Source organism: Porites lutea, chromosome 10 (assembly GCF_958299795.1).
Source record: "Porites lutea chromosome 10, jaPorLute2.1, whole genome shotgun sequence".
Taxonomy (NCBI): domain Eukaryota; kingdom Metazoa; phylum Cnidaria; class Anthozoa; order Scleractinia; family Poritidae; genus Porites; species Porites lutea.
Window position 1 is genome coordinate 19,252,778 of NC_133210.1, and position 19,559 is coordinate 19,272,336.

Here is a 19,559-nt window from a genome sequence, read left to right on the forward strand (position 1 = left end):
TTCATGACCCATTCATTTATTCATTAAGCTTCGCATACAGAATTAATTCCTAAGTGATTTTTAAACAAAATTCATGAAATGAGAGTTTTTCGAAACAAAAAAATTGTTTGTACCACACACATCTTTCCTGCAACCGTGTGGGGGTCAGTAAAGTCCCCCTTCAAAACCGCTCATGATACGGCCACCAAAACGACACAAAATAGTTTACTCATCATTTCCACATCTAGTCATCACATGATTGAAACAATGACGTAATTTAACGTCATGATGACGTTATATTGTTGCATTTATTGGCAGAATCCAAATCCCCCTCAAAGTTGTCCTGCGATCGGGTGTCACTCTTCCTTTTTTTGTTTAAAAAAACGCCTGATCGCAGGTTACCTCAAAGTAACCATAAAAGCCCTAAATACATGTGTCTGATAAAATCAAGAAATTAGCCAATACTGAGTCTTTAACAATATTAGTCATGTCATGATGACTTCATATTTATTATTGAAAGGAACTAGAACCATCCGCCAACTCGGTTCTGCCATTTTGAATTTAATGTAGTTCATTTTACCATAATCGCGTATAAATCTACGTAATCGTTTTCGATCTTTCTATCAAAGGATGCTAAGGAAGCAAGAAATCTGCAAAATATGAAACTTGTTCGAGAGAAATGAGCCCTAAACACTTTCCACAATTGAACATCTGGTCATTTTGATTTCATTTTTCTTCAAATTTGACACCATAAAGCCTGGACTTTTATAACAAATTTGATATAATAATGCTAAATTAAGTGTAATATAATAATTGAACAAGTGGAAATATGTAATAAAACCTCTTTCTCTAATTTTCAAAACAAAAAACATATGGCTTCTCGGTCAAATTTTTATTAACATGATAACGTCATTGTTGATGAAGACGTCACGACAACTTCAAAATGTTCCTAGATAAGTTTTATAAAAACTGACGTTAAGTTTACCGGTCATAGCTTAATGGTTTTGAAGTCATTCAACTTGTTAACTAGGGGAGGCCATAAAAGGTCCCTGCCGGTCTATATGATATTTATAGGCCTTCAAATGCAATAAGCATGTCATGAATTCAGGCACTCTGCTTAGTACAGACATTTGATCTTTATTTACTATAGATTTACCAGAAAGAACGCCGGATTCCTTAACCTATGCCAAATATTCCTCCAAATTAATCGCTCTTATTATTTTTTCATTTTTTTCACCTCTCGAGGCAATTATATATGGAATTCAGGACATTTCAAATTAAATATGATTGTGGATTATATGTTACCTCAGGAGCTCATGGGCTCCTGGTTACCTTTATACGTGAACATCGTATCCATATCCAAATTAAAAATAGTCACATTAGCTCCGAAAAGCCACCCTATCACTGACACTTAGAATATCAAACAACTTCAAGTTCAAGTCCAGAGAAAAATCAATTTGGGCCGTGTTGAATGTACATCATCTGTTAGCAATAATCATTTTATTGAAGGAAGCAGAATCAGTTTTAAATTATTTTTTGTCACCCATAACGTTTCAATGCAATCCCAGTCGGACCATTTTCGAATGAAAAAGACGTCATTCGCTATCTACATTTTGCAAGATTTTAAAAGGAGGATATTTTACCCTAATATTGAAATTAGCAGAACTAAAATATCTTAAGAGCCATTTTCTGAGAAAATGGAGAATCGCAAGACAATCGTCAAAAAATCGAGTTTTTTTATCATTTTGCCAAAACATCCCTTTTAGTGACCTAATTTAAGGAAAAATAGTTTTGGGTTTAAACGATTCATTCTAAAAGAGAAATTAGAAAAATTTTGAAAAATCGATTTTATGCCTGTTTTTCGCACAAAACATAGCAGCACGGCAATGGCAACTTCGAGAGAAGGGTGAACGCGTAAGAAACATTCCCTGATATTGAAACTTCAGCGAATTATTATTTCGTTCTTACTCTTTAAAATCTAAAAGAGAATTTGAAAAACAATGTTTTAAATTTTTACTCGACAAGTCTAAAAAGGTCATATTTGTGACGTTGGACATGCGACTCAACGAGTCACCGGAAGTGTGTTTCCAATTTCCTTTCGTTGATTGGCAAATCGACAATGGCTTTTTCAACAGGCCAACCATAGCACGAATTCCAATCCTGGTACACAGGTGAGGGCCCAGCATATGGATTTCGGCGCTGTTTCGCAGACGGACTTAATTTAACCAGCGTTTAGTTTCTTCTGTGAAGCAGGCTACCAGCCTCGAGCTAGATATACTCAGCTTGATATACTTGAAGTGCCCTGAATCTTATGGGATCTTTTGTAATTCAGGTACTGTCCATGCTCTGGTCCCGCGAGCGGTCGTCCTTTTTTCCCTCTGCTAGGGCCTGGCGCGGTCAGCGAAAAAGTAAAATTATATACGGAGTACGCGTGAGCAGAGAACCGGACTCATGCGTGATCTCGTGACTCAAAAGAAAAATAAAAGACTGTCTGCAGTCAAATGTTGTGGTTGACTCTCGGGTGCGGGCACAGGCACGGGTACGGAAATTACGGGCATAAACGAAAAAACCCAGATATTTCGAGGGCTCACGGCGGGCAAATTAAAGATGTCGAGCAAAATGATCGGTGGTCCGTACGTCTTACTAACTCTCACACTATCGTGACAACGGTCTATCGTCCGCCTGCTCATGATTTAACTAGCCGGCTTTATTAGCTTAATACATTTTATAGATATTTCTTTTTTTTTTTTTCCTGGCGCTGAGACTTGTTGCAGTGTTGTTAGCTGTATAGTAGGTAGCTATTGTCTGCGTGAAAACGCAGACTATACAGCTGTAGCTCTAATACTCGTTTTCTGCCTTAAATCTTTCTCGCTTTCCCTTCTCCTTTCACTTCTCAGTTTCTCTTCTCTCTCTAACTCTTTTTCTAACTCTTTCTCTACATAAAGACTCACTTTTTATTTTGTGACGGTTCTGGAACAGGTTCACTTTGCTAACGACAACTACCAGACTGAAGTTCAGTGCAAAACACATTTCCGAAGTTATTTAATAAGTTACTTATATCTTTAGAACTAACATTAAATCTAGAAGTAAAAATTAACGTCGTTAATGGTAAGCAAATTCAAGCGTGTAGAGAGGACAAATAGATAGGACAAGGTTTCGATCCTAAATTATTAATGTGTTCCTAAAAACGGAAAACTCAAGTCAACATAAATTGGTTATCGTAAGCTTACGTGTCTTAAGCTTAATTGCTAAAAGGTAAAAAGGGCCATTTAAAAGATGAACATTTTCCGAGGAACATCAAGTTTGGAGACGAGATGTCCTGCTTAAAAAATCCTGTTTATTTAAGGACATTTGAAAGGAGATTCTTAACTCTCTCCAAACTCATAAAGTATACAACGAATAGAGGGCCGAAATAATATGAGGATATAGTTCATATTGAAAAAAGGTGCACAAATCGTGAATATGTATTTTCGAAAAAAAAAGCTTATTTGTAAATTGGTTATCATATTTCATTCTTCGTGGTAAACAGTTGCAGAACCTAAAAGTTCATAAATTAGACATTTATCGAATTTTCAAGAAATTAGGAAGAGGGATTTCTTAGAAATTGTGCAAAATTTTCCTAAATGCTGAGCATTTATTTGTTATTACTGTTATTGCCAGTTATAATCATCATCATTATTAATTGCTTATTATGTTTATTATAATTACTTTTTTGAGATCATCCCGGCTGCCGGGCAAAAGACGCACTTGTTCTTTAAGGAATAATGGAGAATGTCGAGAATATTCGATAGGCTTCGGGATCATACATGATAGTTTGAAAAATTTCCTACGCTGACCTATGGGTGCTTACGCAAGTGAACAGATTTCACGTGTGCAGCATGTGACATTTGATCTACCCACGGAGTGAAATTGAGTGAGACTAAAGTACTTTTATTTTCGTTAGCTGGCCTTGCCTTGCTCATGAGCGATAAGAATCACGTTTCCTTTTCTAATCTCAATATTTTATAGGGAGATCATAATAATTAAGATCATATCGCTATCACCCAAGGTGAATTCTCTCGGTGTTCTAACAATTGTATTTTACCGCGGAACAGGAAAATAGATACCGATATCGGAACAAATAATAATGTGACAGCCAGACATATCCGATTTACGGTCAGGAGAAAAACAATGGGTACACTTCGTGGCACAAAACTCACGTGGGGAGGGGGATACTCCCTTACATAAGCCGGTAGTATGTGCTGCCCCAAAGGATATTTAGTTTGCGCCGTTTTGGTCTGAAAACGGGTATACATTTTGCCCATTTTTGTCTGGAATCGGGTAGGCTTTTAGGGAACTACGGGGGTGTATGAACGCCTTGTATTCGTCGTTGCAGTTTCAGATGAATACTGAGAAAGAAAGAGCTATGTACAAAGAGGATTTAAAACAATCTCTTATTTGGCATTCTAATCTCAGTTATGATGACAATTTCTTAGAGACCAGGTCGGGTATGGATCATAGAGGCCTGGTCTGAAAACAGTTGTGGAAAATGACGCTTTTTTGGTCTGAAATTGTGTCAGGACTTTGACAACCGGGCGGCACACCCCAACAAGAATTCCTAGGAGTACCTCTCCGGGAACATTCTACGCGAGTAGTGTCTCGAAGAAAACACTGAAATCGGCAGCACTTTCACCAGACGTCAATTTTTTTTCTTTTTAAAAAATATACGCAATGTTTGAGGTATTTGACACTGAGTGGGCAAAAATTCCCAAGACATAGCTTGTATTCGTTAAGCTGATTTATTTGACGTGGCTGTCATCTTACCCTTTTAGGAGTGACATATCGCATAATGCAGCCCAGATGTCAAGCGAACGAATTTTATAAGAATTATAATGGTCGAAATGACGAAGGGCAATCAGAAAGAAGTAATACTCTTCGGCGCCCTGCGGTTTTCTCTTATCAAGCCGATTGTTATTTCTTAGGGATTATTACAGAGAGTTTTATTTGTCTATTTTTTACGCCGGGTGGAATATAATGCTACGCTATATTTAATCCTGTGTAAGACCTTGTGTGAATTTTTTTCCCTTTTGAAATGTCCGAGTAGTCTCAATCGTTAGTTATTCAGTAACCTCACTCACTCACTTTCTCCCTCACTAGGTTCTGTTTTCGTTGCGAATTTCAGTGTAATCTACGGATCTTCGCTTGTGTGAAACGTTTACAGGAACATTTCATCGGGAAAGTGCGATTTCATGAGAATTTCCGGAAAAAGATTGAGGATCGACGTCACATTTGCGCGGTGTCTTAATCTGGTTTCTGCCCTGGCAATCCGTATGTTTGGATAAAACGTTTTTCATCTGATGTCATCGCATTATTGTCTATTCTTCTGTGAGACCCAGAGTGTAAACATCTTTTCTAGAGCACCGTGAAGCAAAAAATTGGGTACAGCAGCCATGATATCCTGTGCGCTCTTCATTTCGTTATTGCTGCAAGTTATTTTATCTTCACAGTACACAGGTAGGTAGGTTGCGGTAGACTTATTCATGTAATATAGACGTTCGTTGAATATGTCACTTTCACGCCACTTTGTAATTGAGAAATTAGAATATATGTGACTGAAGCCCAAATTAGCCTCCTTGGACTGACATGATTAAACGTGACCATTTCTCTAATGATTACTTCTCTAACTTTTAGGCGCCATTAACGTGGTGGAAACAAAAGGGGAATAATCCGGTTATTTCGTGTGTGCATATTTGTTGCCCATCATCACGGACTATGATTAAATATTTGACTTAAAAAAGATAAAAGGATCCTTTGAATTCGTTAAAGCTATCGAATGGCTTCGTTTCTATTTGAGAATCTGCCGCCTGATACATTTTCCTCTCAACGTAAATTAACACGCGGTATTTTAATTGACAAAGGTGTTCATCCAACTGAACGCAAATTGCTAAGCTATTTGAAGTAGATTAGTCCTTTGAGACAGAAACTGTGGGCAATCTTTGTTTCTCTCGCTAGGCGAATCCACTCAGTATTACATTAGCGAATGTACTGGGCCTCATTCTATTCAGAGATTTATCCGAAAGACTCACTTCTTATCATTCCCTAAGGCAATATTTTAGATAGACTAATAATTGATTACAGCTAACTTATTTATTTCATTTTTTTTATTGGCTTTTTCTTAGAATGGTAGGAGATTATTGAAGTATTATTTTGTGATAATCATTATTGTTTTATTTAGACAGTGTTTTTAGTGTCCTATGGTTACGTACTCCCTGTTGTTAAACAAACGACTTTGTAGGAAACTGAAATAGTAATCAGTATTTGTAAGCGCTAAACAGACGTGCAATGAAATATATTTCAATTAATAATTTCCGACAGGAGGGTTAAGCTTCAAAGATTACGTCCCCACCCAAAAGAACCAACAAAATTCACTGCAACTTTTATCAGTGTTAACGGTAATTGTTTTATTACAGGGAAACTTGTATTAGGCGGACACCCTCTATTAAACGGACAGTAGCCGAAGTCCCCAAATGTATTTCCCTTATTTACTTTAAATGAAACCTTTATCAAGCGGACACCTCTATTAAGCGGACGCGGACACCTAAAAAGTACCTGAAATGGTTATTTCTATTGTTGCCTACCTGTATTAAACGGACACTTGTAATTATATTCCACCACCCAACATGCCAGACACCGGAAATGCTAAAGATTGCCTCGAATTGTAGTTTCCCAGTACAGTATTGTTTTCTATTTCGTTTTGTTTGTATAGAGCTTTTTTCACTCATCTGATTTCTTCAAATTTGATTTGCAATCTATGTTTAAGGTACTATGATCAATTGGTCCACTTTGATAAAGAAATTCATGCAAACGTATATCGTCATAGTCTCTGGGAGTATTCGAAACGTTTCCACTGTTCATTTGAATGGCATTTGACACCTCATATGTCGTTATCTATTGAAACCTGTATTAGGCGGACACCCTGTGTTAAGCGAACACTACAGCTTTCCCCGAGGGTGTCCGCTTAATACAGGTTTCACTGTACTATCACCCTATTATCAATGTCTTTTGGCGTTAATGTGCACTGTGAGTTGTCTACTCCGGTATGGATAGAGAATGCTCTGAGTGCAGAGTGAAATCCGGGCTTTGTGTATAACATGGAGTGTGAACGAATACTTCCAGGCGTTCAGATAGTAGAGAGCGGTCGTTTTTTTTTTTTGTCTTCGTGAATTTTTCTCCCGCGCTCTACTGTCTGAACGCCTGGAACAGGGCAAGCGGCTAGTGAACGAGTATATGTGCAGTATGAATTATTATGATTATTATGGTTTCTATTATTGTTGTAATTATTACAATTAGAATTATTATAAAAATTATTAATGTCATCATCATTATCATTATTATTATTATTTTTGCGTTAGTTAGTCCTAGTTTACTGGACATTAAATGGATTAAGGTAATAATGGTTGTGGGCAAAATTTGCAAGCAATTGTTCGCTGAAACGTAGCACATCTAGCTTTTAAAAAAATCCGCTTAGATTGGTTGATGGACAGTTAGTGCTTTAATCCAAACTACGAGATAGCATCAGTGGAAACGGTACAATGGATTATAAATCTGATGTGGGAAAACCGAATATCGTATTAACATGTTGCTATAAAGTAATAACGTACACACGAGAATTTGTTTAGTGGCAATGAATAAGCAGCGTAAGACTAGTGCTTTTTATAGCCTGAGTACTTCATGCAAACTAGCCGGCGATAATGGGAATAATGGTGCGAATCGCGAGGGGGTGAGGATAGGGAGCTGGACTCCCTCGTAATATAACCCCCTTTAAGACTCACTTCAGAGAGAAAAAAAAAAAAACAGTCCAGAGGGGTGTCAAATGTTTAACCAACCTTGATGGATTAAGCCAAACATAAATCAGCGGAAAACTTGTGTGATTCAAAAAACGAACAAGACAGATACGGCATAAAAAAATTTGGAGGGGCTGTATCTCAAAGTCAGATTCTTCACGTTTTTTGTTAACAGAAGAAAAGAAAAAAATGACCCTTGAACTGAAAGCCAAAGCAAAAAAAGCATGTGTGTAAAAACTGTGTAACTGGGTCAGTTGCTTTCATTGGCATTTTCCCTTCTTCTCTCCCGCAGCCTTCTCCAAAAGACCTTAAGACGCCTTTTAATATACCGCATCTTTTTCTGCCTTCTCTTTTCAATATCCGTGGAGAAGATAAAAAGACTGAACGTTGTGCACAGACAAGGCAATTAGATTTCTCTATTAAAATACAGATGAAACAGCTTCGTAATGAAACTGGAATGTTTCATTTAAGATCTCTGTGAAACTGAGATATTCTGTACTGGTGAAGTAACAGATAAAATGACCAAATTGATATTTCTCTCTTTTGTCATCTTGAAAAAGCGAATAAACAATTTATTTTTTTTGGCAGATGCTTTTTTTGTATGGACTGCCCCGCCTCCTGCATGGAATCAAACGGTGGCTGGAAGCAATAACGTTCAAACTGCTGTTATTCGAGTGTTGCAGGGGACTACAAATTATCAAGTAACGTGGAAATACAACCTTTTGGGTAGTCAGACCATACGGCTTAAACAGTTCAGCATTCGTCATGGTTCTGGCGTTCCTGATGACATTGGAGATGTCATAGATGCATCCTCTACGTTATACAACAGACACAATTACAGTACTCGATTCCGCTTAAATAGCACAAGTAAATTTTCTACGTTGACAATAAATAGGATAACGCAAAAAGAAAATGCTACCTTTCAGTGCAGGATGCAAGAGGGAGGAAATACATGGGCTTACAACGTGAGGATTGAAGTCATAGGTATGATATTTTAGTATTGGTATCTCAATGAAAAAAAGGGTAGTATTTAAAATTTTGCAACATCCCCATACCAAATTACTTACATCGTAATAGCCGGAAATCACATTAAAAAAATCAGGCTTCCTCTTGATTTTATTCTTATTTGCGTGCCCTATGATTGGTTGGAACTGTTCCATCAAATTTCCACATGGTTTCTGTGAAGCTCGCTCACGAGTACATGCTTTATAGTCTGTATAAAGATAGAAAAAAGCTTCGGCGCTTATTTCATTTTTTATATTTATTGGTCTCTTTGTTATAGTTAACTGCATATGATATTTTGCTGATTGTGGTACGTGCTATTAATTATGGTTCTGTGTTGTTCACCTGACAGTTACTCCAGTAATCACTTACATTAGTGCTGACAGAACAGTAAATAAAGGGGATACCGTGCTCCTTGACTGTAAAGCCACTGGGTACCCAGCACCAACGATCAATTGGACAAGGGTGTCTGACGACAGCGTTGTCAGGATGCCTTTGAATATAAGTGGTAAACAGCATGAGGGAACTTATAAATGTACTGCTGACAATGGATTTGGCAAACCAGTCAGTAGGGATGTCTCTCTTACTGTTCAGAGTGAGTATGTAATAAACGCAGTTAAAACCGCATTGCCGTAGGGTCATGAATATTTGTTTTAAGGGATAGGCGTACAATGCAGTATCCATCCCAATATGATACCAAGCCTTTGCAAACTTTGTGAATCCTGCGAAGGATTAGCGGGCGAGTGCTGTAGTGTAGTTTCTGGCGGCGGAGCCGCGCAAAAAAAAAATAAAACAACAAAAGAAATAAAAACAATAAAAGAAACAACCCCGCCAGCTAAGCAGGCTAAGCGTTGTGATGATAGACAGATAACTGTTCTGGGTTTAATTGTGTGCGGATACTCAGTTTTATATGTACTTTGATATTATAAAAACACCTTTCGGTCAGAACGATTGTCTTTCTCACTTATCACTGACTTGTCTTCCCCACATGACATTGAACCAGTCGTATAATATTGAATTTTTACATTTAGATATTCTTAAACATGATTACTAGTCATTGTATACTCCTAGAACTAAAGTTACGTTGTATTTTTCCCATTGTATATATCACTTGTTTATTCAGTATGTTTTAACTGCAAGAAAGTGAAATAAACTCTTTTTTTATTATTTGTTATTTTTATAAGTAATAAGAGGTAGAGAATTCAAGGAATTGAGGAAGTTGTTAGTGGTAAAAAAGGGCGATGGTGTAAGCACGGTGATGGTTCGGTGAGGTTCGATCCAGATCAAAGTACTGGGAGTCTAGATCTTTGGATTGGATTTTTAAATTAAGGCATAAAATTTCCAAAGTAGCCCCGAAAAAGGTTCATAAGCCCTCAAGAGACTGAAGATCAACTTAGCACGTTGGAGACGATCAATCAGACTTTCGTAGATAACTATGACACTGATGTTTATATTTTTATCCTTTTCAGCCCCTCCAGTAATTACCTCACCAACAAACGATACTTGGGAAATAATGGCCGGAGAAAGCGTTACTATTGAATGCTTAGCAGAGAGTGATCCCAGTTCAAGTTATGTTTGGAAGAATACAACTGGTGCCGTTGTTGCTGATGGCCGACAACTTAGGCTTCACAAAGTTAATGACAGTAGTGGAGGAAATTATATTTGCACAGCAACAAATAAACTTGGGTCTGACGATCGTTCGATTATTGTACTAGTCAGAAGTAAGCTGTTCTTTTCTTTTTATATTTCTTCAACTTACTGACAGCGTGCATGCCTTTCCAGGAAACCTCAAAAGAAAAAGGACAAAAACACATATGACGAAAACCATTGCTTTTGATATATGCAGTGGTTCAACCGATTCAACAAACATTTTTCTTTGAATTTTTGTTTTGTTTTTTACACTCTAATCAGAAGGGCGAGGTGAAGCCAACACTACAGACCTGGCTTCAAATCAAAATCATGCCTGAAGATCACAGTTCCCAGCTAGAATTTCTGCAAAAGTCAGGCAGTGAAAATGCTTTAAGACGTTGCTTGGGAGTTTTAAGGTCCTTTTTGCGAGAAGACGTTTATATCTATATCTGCAGACGTGAAACAAAAGCTCAGTAGCTGAAGACGTTGGGTGCTGGTCTGGTTGAGATAAACGAGCTCCCCTCTAACAGTGAAAATAATTAATGAAAATCAACTGGTTTGAGAGAAGGGTTTACGTTGAAATTAAATAAATGATAGTTCATGGTATCATTGGTTTTGAATCAAGATCACCAGTCATTTCTTCCAACCTTTTAGGAATTAAGATTTATGGTACACTAGCAGTTGATAGCGAATTTAAGTTGGGCATGGAGGACATAAGCAGTGATGTTGCAAAAGAGTTTGCAGAACCCTTCAAAAAAGAGGTATCATCAATTCATTCATTCATTCATTCATTCGTTCGTTCGTTCGTTCATTCATTCGTTCATTCATTCATTTGTTCATTTATTTTTTCTCTCTTTCTTTGTACTTTCTTTCTCTTTCTTCTCCTCCAGCCTTACATTTTTAAATCGAAAATTCATTCCTACATCGTTTTATATTTACTTCCCTTATATATAGGCGTTTGTCAAGTTAAACTTTAGAAAATGAATACTTTAATTTCATTCGATGGAAAGCGTAACTATAAGGTTAACCTCGATGCAGCTATTGGAAAAACAAAATAAGCTTTCGTGAAGGATTGGCAAGCCAAATTTTACGCTATGTTATTGTATTAAAGAAGAAGGAGAATTCAGACACCAGAAAACTCAGAATAATTTCTGATCTCCAAGTGAGAATCGAACTCACGACCCTCTGAGTTCTGGTTCGGACGCTTTTGTCTAAAATTTCTTAACATTCTATTCTTTTCAGTTTGACAAACTGAACAGCAATACAGCTGGCTTTGATAAATCAGAATTTCTAAAATACAGGTTAGTAAATATGCGAATTGTTTAGTTATTTGGGATTTCAGCTGTGATCAATAAGCCTTGAGTACAGGCTTCTTCAACATCATATCGAGGCACTGTGATTATTTTAGATCGATTGCTGTAGACTATTCTAGAGTGGGCACATAAATGCGTTTTATTTTGGTTTTCTGTTTGCACAACTACGCAACATTTTACAGCGGTTACCACTAACAGGCGCCCTCGAATGGTTTTTTCTTTGTGGTTAAAACCTGAGTTTTCGTGGACTTCAATCAACTGTTTCCATGGTTTTCTCACGTGCTCTGACAGAGAAGGTTCCCTCGTCGCTGAACGAAGAGCAAAGACTTACCAGAATAAATTCGAATGACGACGGCGTTTTTACTTTTATTTATTTGACTAATATGAAGTATTACATTGTTAAAACAACGAGGTCCTAATTACGAGCTGAGTGAAATAGCCGAAATACTCTCTATAGTTAACGTAATGGTTTTCAGGTTGTTTATTCACAAGCTGTATTTATTTGATTGTATGAAAACACGGGAGCCGTGGACGAATTACCAAGGACACGCGCCGCATAATTTCAAGCAAACGGAAGATATCACACCGATAAGGGATAAAGGTTTCCTACGAATGGAGGCTGTTTTCGAAAATGAATTTTGTACCCTGCAGATCTAGTTATCATTCTTCATGTTATCGAATACTCAATACAATCCTGAACTGCCAAGAATTCAGTCGCGTCGCCAGCGTGTATTAGAAAGCTTATGTGGCCACAGGCGACCCAGACGTAGTATGTGTCACTGAATGAATATATTAATATTAACGCGGTGAGTCGTCGAAACTCCCACGAACTAAAATAGTCCAAAAGTCAAAATGTAACAAAACAAAGTTAAGATACCTTCAACTGAACGTATTCTTGTCTTTCCTGGCCGGTTTAAGTGGCATTTTGTTGAGTTTTGCAATTGTAGGTACCATCCACTAAAGAAGAATTAAAGGCTGGCTACAAAACAAACGGACCATCTCCACGCACCTTCATGCGAAGCGCTATAAATTCGAGAATAATCGACGAATCCGCTCCAAATTGCCATCTGCTAATCTGCAGGTAACGTGTAGTCCTGCTTCTTGCTCGCTGGCTCCTCAAAACCCATCGCAACTGCACAATAATCGCTCGCTCATCAACAAGCACTGTTGACCTTTACGCTTCGATATGACCGCAAACTACTAGGTTTAATACGTGACGTGAATATTCAAGGTTAGCGACCGCGTCCACGCAACAATGCAACACTTGCTATGGGAGGGATGGTACTATAATATTGAAGCCCTTGTAATTTTCAAAAAGATCCAATTTGCCCTAGGATCACCGAACAGATACGAATTTTATAGCGGAGCTAAAAAAATTGAGCGGCAGTGGAACAGAACATGTACCATATTTCCTCCATAAAAAATGAAAACCAGGAAGTTTTCTGGACGTTTCACGTTGCAGTCATGCAAATCAACGGCAAGGAAATGTACAAGAAAGTGTGCTGCAATTAGACCTATTGTTGTTTTTCACAGTTCTGGTCAAGGGCATCCAATGATGTCTGTAAAATATCTGTTCGGAGAAGCAAATTTTGCCTAGAATTTTCTTTCACTTGGCTAAAAATTTCTAGATGACCATTCCATTCATGTACAATTTTCGAAGCTCATCTAATCTTGCTAATAAATTCCCTACGATTTTCTGAAGTTTAATTTTTCACATTTCACTCCCCGGGTTAGGCTATTTTTTGTATCGAGTAAAAAGAAATCCTAAAATTTTCGGATTCAAAAATGTGATGAAAGAAGGAATCTGAAAAATTATCTCCTTCGTAATACGTTAAATTGCATCTAAAATTTTCGGAAAATAATTCTGAATTCCTCGTAATTTCGAAAAGACTCACGTCCCCCTAGAATGGCCGAACACTGAGATACAAATTTTATAGCGCCACTTAGAATGCATTTGTATAGAGCTAAAAGTACTTTATAAATAGCTAAAAAAGTGTTTTCAATGTATTTGAGGGGACAGTCGTTGGGTGCCCCTGTCTTGTGCCTTCTCCACTTAGCATTACATGATTTTATATTTACAGTAGTAAATGAGCAAACTATAAATATTATCAAGAGCTTCGCTTTTAGCCCTCCTGACTAAGTTTATGTATTAGCACCGCTTAGAATGCATTTTTAGATGGAAAGTACTCTGGACAGCCTTTAATGTGTTTTCAATGCATTTAGGGGGAAATCGTCGTTGGGTGCCCCCGAGTTTTAAATATAATAATAATAAAAAAAAGATATCGCGCACATAAATTTTACTTTACCATATCTTCAGCTGTATCTTCTATTCAGCTGCATAGCCGAGGCCAGATTTTGCCTTTTTCCTGGGCGGAAAATCCTCGTGCTCCCTCACAAGTTTGGACAACATATTGTGGAGAAAGACTTTGCTCTGGAAAGAACTGTTTATTTAATTAAACTAAGCAAATAGGTCCAGTAGAGTCAAGAACCTATTCAAGCGGCTGGACGAACAATGTGACAGCAGCTGTGACAGCGAACGTTAGAAGAATTCGAACTTGAAAACCAGGGCCGCCCTGTTGAAAACTTACGGACGGTCGCGCGATCGCCTTTTGTTTTCTGGTCAAAACTAACGCAGCGGACCCTCGCTCAGTGTCCACTGACCAGGAAGCAATAGTACCATCTCTTCCAAAGCAAGTGTTGCATTGTCGCGCGGACGCGGTCGCTAACCTTGAATATTCACGTCGCGTATTAAACCTGGTAGTTTGCAGTCATATCGAAGCGTAAAAGTCAACAGTGTTTGTTGATGAGCGAGCGATTATTGTGCAGTTGCGATGGGTTTTGAGGAGCCAGCGAGCAAGAAGCAGGAGCACACGTTACCTGCAGATTAGCCGATGGCAATTTGGAGCGGATTCATCGATTATTCTCGAATTTACAGCGCTTCGCGTGAAGGTGCGTGGAGATGGTCCGTTTGTTTTGTAGCCAGCCTTTAATTCTTCTTTAGTAGATAGTACCTACAATTGTAAAACTCAACAAAATGCCACTTTAACCGGCCAGGAAAGACAAGGATACGTTCAGTTAAAGGCATCTTAGTTTTGTTATGTTATATTTTGACTTTTGGACTATTTTAGTTCATGGGGGTTTCGACGACTCATCGCATTAATTTGTCCATGTGAATATTAATATATTCATTCAGTGACACATACTACGTCTGGGTCGCCTGTGATGTGGCTGTAACTTTCAGTGTTTAAATAAGTCGATAATTCGACGTTCCTCCGACAAGCACTCCACAAATTCGTACTCCTTGTAATCTTGACATGAAGCAAAAACGGCTTAAACGCCGACATTTTCCTCCGAGTGCTCGAGAAACGGCGAAAGAATATTCTATTGGCCAACGCGTAAACAAGGTTAGGATTGATTGACGTCCATCAAATCGCAGGTTTGTGTTTGTGAACGCTGTAAAAGGGGAACTCTCTTGCAATCCAAGAATAGCCATGTATACCCAATCCAACATTTGACATTTACATCTTATTTTATACGTAAAAATTACGTAAATCGATCTTAATTTATCATTAGGCTAAACTGCACAGAAATCAGTTTTCCAGACGTTAATTTTTTTTGTTACCGTCCATAGGAACGGCAGTATAATCGTGTACTTTGTGCTGCACTTCAGTCATCGAGTCAGTACAAACGAAGGAACTTTACAAATAAAGAATGCAGTGGAGAAAGGAGCAATTGGTAGTTACCAAGTAAAAAATTTCAAAACTATTGAGGAATTTGAAGTGAATCCCACTACTTCTCCTTCAGTAGGAAGCATAGCTACCCACTCGTCTACTGCATCCATTTCTCCGGGAAAGAGGGTTAATAAGGACACATCAGGTAAGATAAGGAAATATGTATGGCAATGGCATCAGTTAACTCTTACTTCTTTTAAAGTATGAAATTAGTATGTGTAACCAATGGTGAAGAGTGAAATTGTGGAATAATTTCACTCGCGATTTGTCCTGATTCTAATAAATACATACTAATTGAGCTTACATTTGAATACCTTATATGATAGGTGACAAATTTACGTACTCGCAATCGTGGTATTTTTACTTGTTTATGGTATTGAGAACTCCACGCACTGAAAAATTTAGAGCATCAACCTTGGCGTAAGTTCACAAGTTTGGGAATTTTTCGACAAAATCTCCTGTTTGAATCCAACTTGGTGTGCTCTTTCGTGTGTTTAGGTTTTCTAAAAAGTCTTTTAATGCCCTGACATCATCATTCATAACATTTTAAAACTTTGAAACCAATTTGGCTCTGAGACGTGCGGGGCGTTTCCATGGCAATTTTGTAATTTTACGTCAAAATTAAGGAGTAATTTGTCACCCACGATATTAAAGCAACAAGTTTTAACTAGCGAGATTACAACACACACTGAATCACAACCACACACAACCACTGAATCTTTGGTTGTCAGGTTAAGTGAAGACAAAAATGCCCCAATCCTCCCTTTAATTTTATAAGCCCGCCTCTAGCAGAAGACTTTTATTAAACGATCTCAACGCCCTACGGGACATACGTTTTTGATCAAACAATTAGGAGCTAAGGCTAGGCTCGATTTCCGCCGTCTCTCGGGTCCGGAAATCGAGCCTAAGCCAAGGAAAGAGTAGCTGGTTGGGCATTTGAGGGCAAAATCAAAGTCTGCATTAAAGTATTATGAGCGTTTTCTGCTCTATGAGCGAAGAATGATCCAACGATGGCTCTTCCACCGTCTTACACGATGGAACTGCATAGGGTTGCGGCGAGCTAAATAAAGATGATTCCAAGAAAGAGGAAGACCTCACTTTCTTTTAAAATGGCGGCCTGACGAGATCGACTTTTCAAGGAGTGTTCGTAATAAACACGCAAAATCGGTGCAAAGTTTCCAAGAGGAACCGTACAGCCCCAAAGAAACCCCAATCCTCATTTTTTCTAAAATTAACCATAGAATTAGTCGCTTCGGATTACCCAGCTACTATCAGAGGTAATCCCAGTGCTTCTGTGAGTAGTTCTGCAACAATAAGTCAACAGGGACAGTTCCGTTCCTATTACAATATAGGAAATATTTAACAGCAAATTTCCCGCGGTTCTCATTTTAGTACCCATGTTTTCGAGATATACTATATAGGTAAGTTAATCATGTTTCTGTAACATGAGTAACCGAGGTCGAGTATGGCTACTTTCCCCCCCACCAGATGAGAACAGCACTAGATCATTATAAGTGTACATTGTCTTTGAAGACCTCGGTAAAGAAGCTTCCCATTGTCAGGATATTATGCAAATCAGTTAGGAGATGCGGTCAATCAAAGATAATTTTAAATAGATCTAAATTACCAACAAACAATTTATTATTATTATTATTATCATCATTATCATTAAATTTATAAACAGCAATTTCACTTTATTTTGTAGCTGGACCTCCTTGGATAATAATTGGCGCTGCTGCTGGTGGAGCAGTGTTGGTGATTGCCATTATTGTGCTTCTTATATGTTGCCTGCGGAAGGACAACAAAAGTGAGTAGATATAGTTTAAAATTTGTTAGCCATGTTTACTTGAAGCTTGCATAGAGGAGCTGAGTTGACTAAAAGATAAAGTAGCCTTGCTTAGGCTTCGAACATATCATAAGAGATTGCAAAATCCCCTAACAAATTTCAAAAGCCCTTTGGTTGTCATTTCATCTTTCAAATAACGAAAGCTCATTATTCTTGTTCAAATAGCTGCTAACGTTTTTCCTTTTCTTTTTATCCTCATCGTTTCATCAACTTGCGCACGTGACGTTCTACTCCATGATTTAGAAGGTGGAAGCGAAGCATTGTGAGTACGATTTTGCTTGTTTGCTTTTTGCTTGTATGTTTTGTCACAGTTCTCCAAGATATTCCTTTTGTTTATTACATATGTTAACTATAAAGGCGCTATTAAGAAGTTTAGGAGAAAAATATTTAGATAAGGCTGATTTTGATCTGAAGGATTATGGAGATCGAGGAGGGTTTTATGCGCCGAAGTGAAAGGTTCAGATGGATAAAAGCCTCCTCGATCTTCAGCGGAAGCCGATTAGAATTCATGAATTCAAAATAATAGTCCAGACAATGGCAACATGACGCCATTTTATTCTGGAATCCTCCAGATTGTTGTTTTCTTGTGCAAAGTAGAGCTATTGTTGATAAATGACTTCTGGAAGTTTTAGTCAAATTTTGCCACCTTGAAAGTGGCCCATGCATTCTTAGTTTAAAGCTTACCTCGATCGATGTAAAGTTCCTGTCTTCATTTCCCTGTTTCGTCTCAATTTCAGGATATATAACAATTATTCACCGAAGTGGAGGTGGCTAGTATTGGATATTTACCGAGGCCGCGAAGCGGCGAGGTAAATATCCCGTACTAGCCACCCACACTGAGGTGAATAATTGTTTTAGTATATACTAAAACAGTGAGATAATTGAGCACAAAATGATGATTTTTAACTCATTTACTGTTGCCAACGATTACAATTTTGGCGGGCGATGGCCGAACGGCCGCGGTCGTCGCATTTTCTTAGCGACAAATAAAACTTTTGAAGGCGTTTGTTTAGCTCTTGCGGGGAAGTCTCTTCAAAAGGAGTTGTGAATTCTGTTTGTATTTAAAATCATTCTGTAAAAAAAGATTATTAAATTTAGTTTTAAGCTTATTTATGAACAAGTCAACTAAATAAAGTAACGCAAGACTTAAGCTTAATTTGCATTTGTAAACAAAAAACTTTTTCACCGGTTTTATCGATAACTATTCAAGTCAAAAAGACAAAGCTTTACCTGTTAAAACTTCCAAACCGAACTTCGTCACCTTCTTCATGTATTTCGGAAATAGCTTGCTTGATTAGTTGTGAAATTTCTTAGTTTGTTACGGCAGCAAACTGGGAAAGCATTTTGCTCGCAACCTACGCGAGTTTGGCATCTCTCGCTCGGAGGAACTGGAGGTGAATCAGTGAATAGTGCAGGATATTGAGTAGCCAATCAGAGCGAGCGAAAAACACAATCCACTGTTTTAGTATATACTAAAAAAGGATATCAAGGCATGATAATTCTTGCAGATATTCTTCAAATATCATGCACATGTCATCCGGGCGAGTTGTATTCTTCTTCTTCGCGAAACGTGTAAAATGTTCCTCCATTTGGTACTGCTTTACCTCTGCCACAGGGTTTCTCGGTTGTAGTCTATTTTTCTGGCATTAAAGCCGTACTCTTGAGGTCATTTTCCAAATATCGCAAATGTCTTCCAAAGCTGGTTATGAAGAATATACTCTGTCATTTGAGCCAATCAGAAACGTAAGAATATTTTGATCTAATAATAATTGCTATTGCTGCGATGGGTCTGATTGCTTTTCTCAATGTCATTGTAGGGACCCAATAACATAAATCTAGAAAGATGAAATTCTCGCCGTAATTAGTGATGTTTTAACGCTTGTTTATAAACTAGGTAAAACTCACATGTGTACAATATATTTTTGTAATTTCTGTTTTCCTTATTTCCGGGTGTAGCGGACTATTTCACAATTTACCCCCATAATTTATACTTTAAAATTCCGTTTGCGAACTATTTTTCTTTCTTATTTTTTTTTTCTTTCAATTTATCTATTCGTTCTTACTAATTCTTTAACAGGGCCAGAGAAAATGAAATAGAGCACAGCGCGGTAGAAGAACACACCCATGAACAAAAGCCTGTGAAGGTTTGTTGAATTGTCAATATTAGCTGAAGAAAATAAGGGGAAATGCCTGCATAGCATGTGAGTGTTTTGCATTTCACACGCTATTTCGTCGA

At 37.8% G+C, this 19,559-nt stretch overlaps 1 protein-coding gene across 7 annotated transcripts in view; it reads left to right on the top strand.

Moving 5' to 3' along the window:
* Positions 1–4,892: 4,892 nt before the first annotated feature.
* Positions 4,893–19,559, top strand: part of LOC140950289 (uncharacterized) — a 402,419-nt gene continuing 387,752 nt past the window's right edge. Inside the window, exons 1-10 of one of the 7 annotated variants that reach the window (XM_073399511.1) lie at positions 5,038–5,472; positions 8,391–8,786; positions 9,157–9,399; positions 10,274–10,525; positions 11,088–11,194; positions 11,676–11,734; positions 15,378–15,622; positions 17,183–17,284; positions 17,567–17,585; positions 19,401–19,467. In XM_073399511.1, coding sequence (XP_073255612.1) covers positions 5,409–5,472; positions 8,391–8,786; positions 9,157–9,399; positions 10,274–10,525; positions 11,088–11,194; positions 11,676–11,734; positions 15,378–15,622; positions 17,183–17,284; positions 17,567–17,585; positions 19,401–19,467 — 1,554 coding nt within the window. In that variant the 5' untranslated portion in view covers positions 5,038–5,408. Of the gene's footprint in view, positions 5,017–5,037; positions 5,473–8,390; positions 8,787–9,156; positions 9,400–10,273; positions 10,526–11,087; positions 11,195–11,675; positions 11,735–15,377; positions 15,623–17,182; positions 17,285–17,566; positions 17,586–19,400; positions 19,525–19,559 lie in introns of those variants that run through there. The other 6 variants (XM_073399513.1, XM_073399514.1, XM_073399512.1 and 3 more) reach the window with 6 other exon arrangements.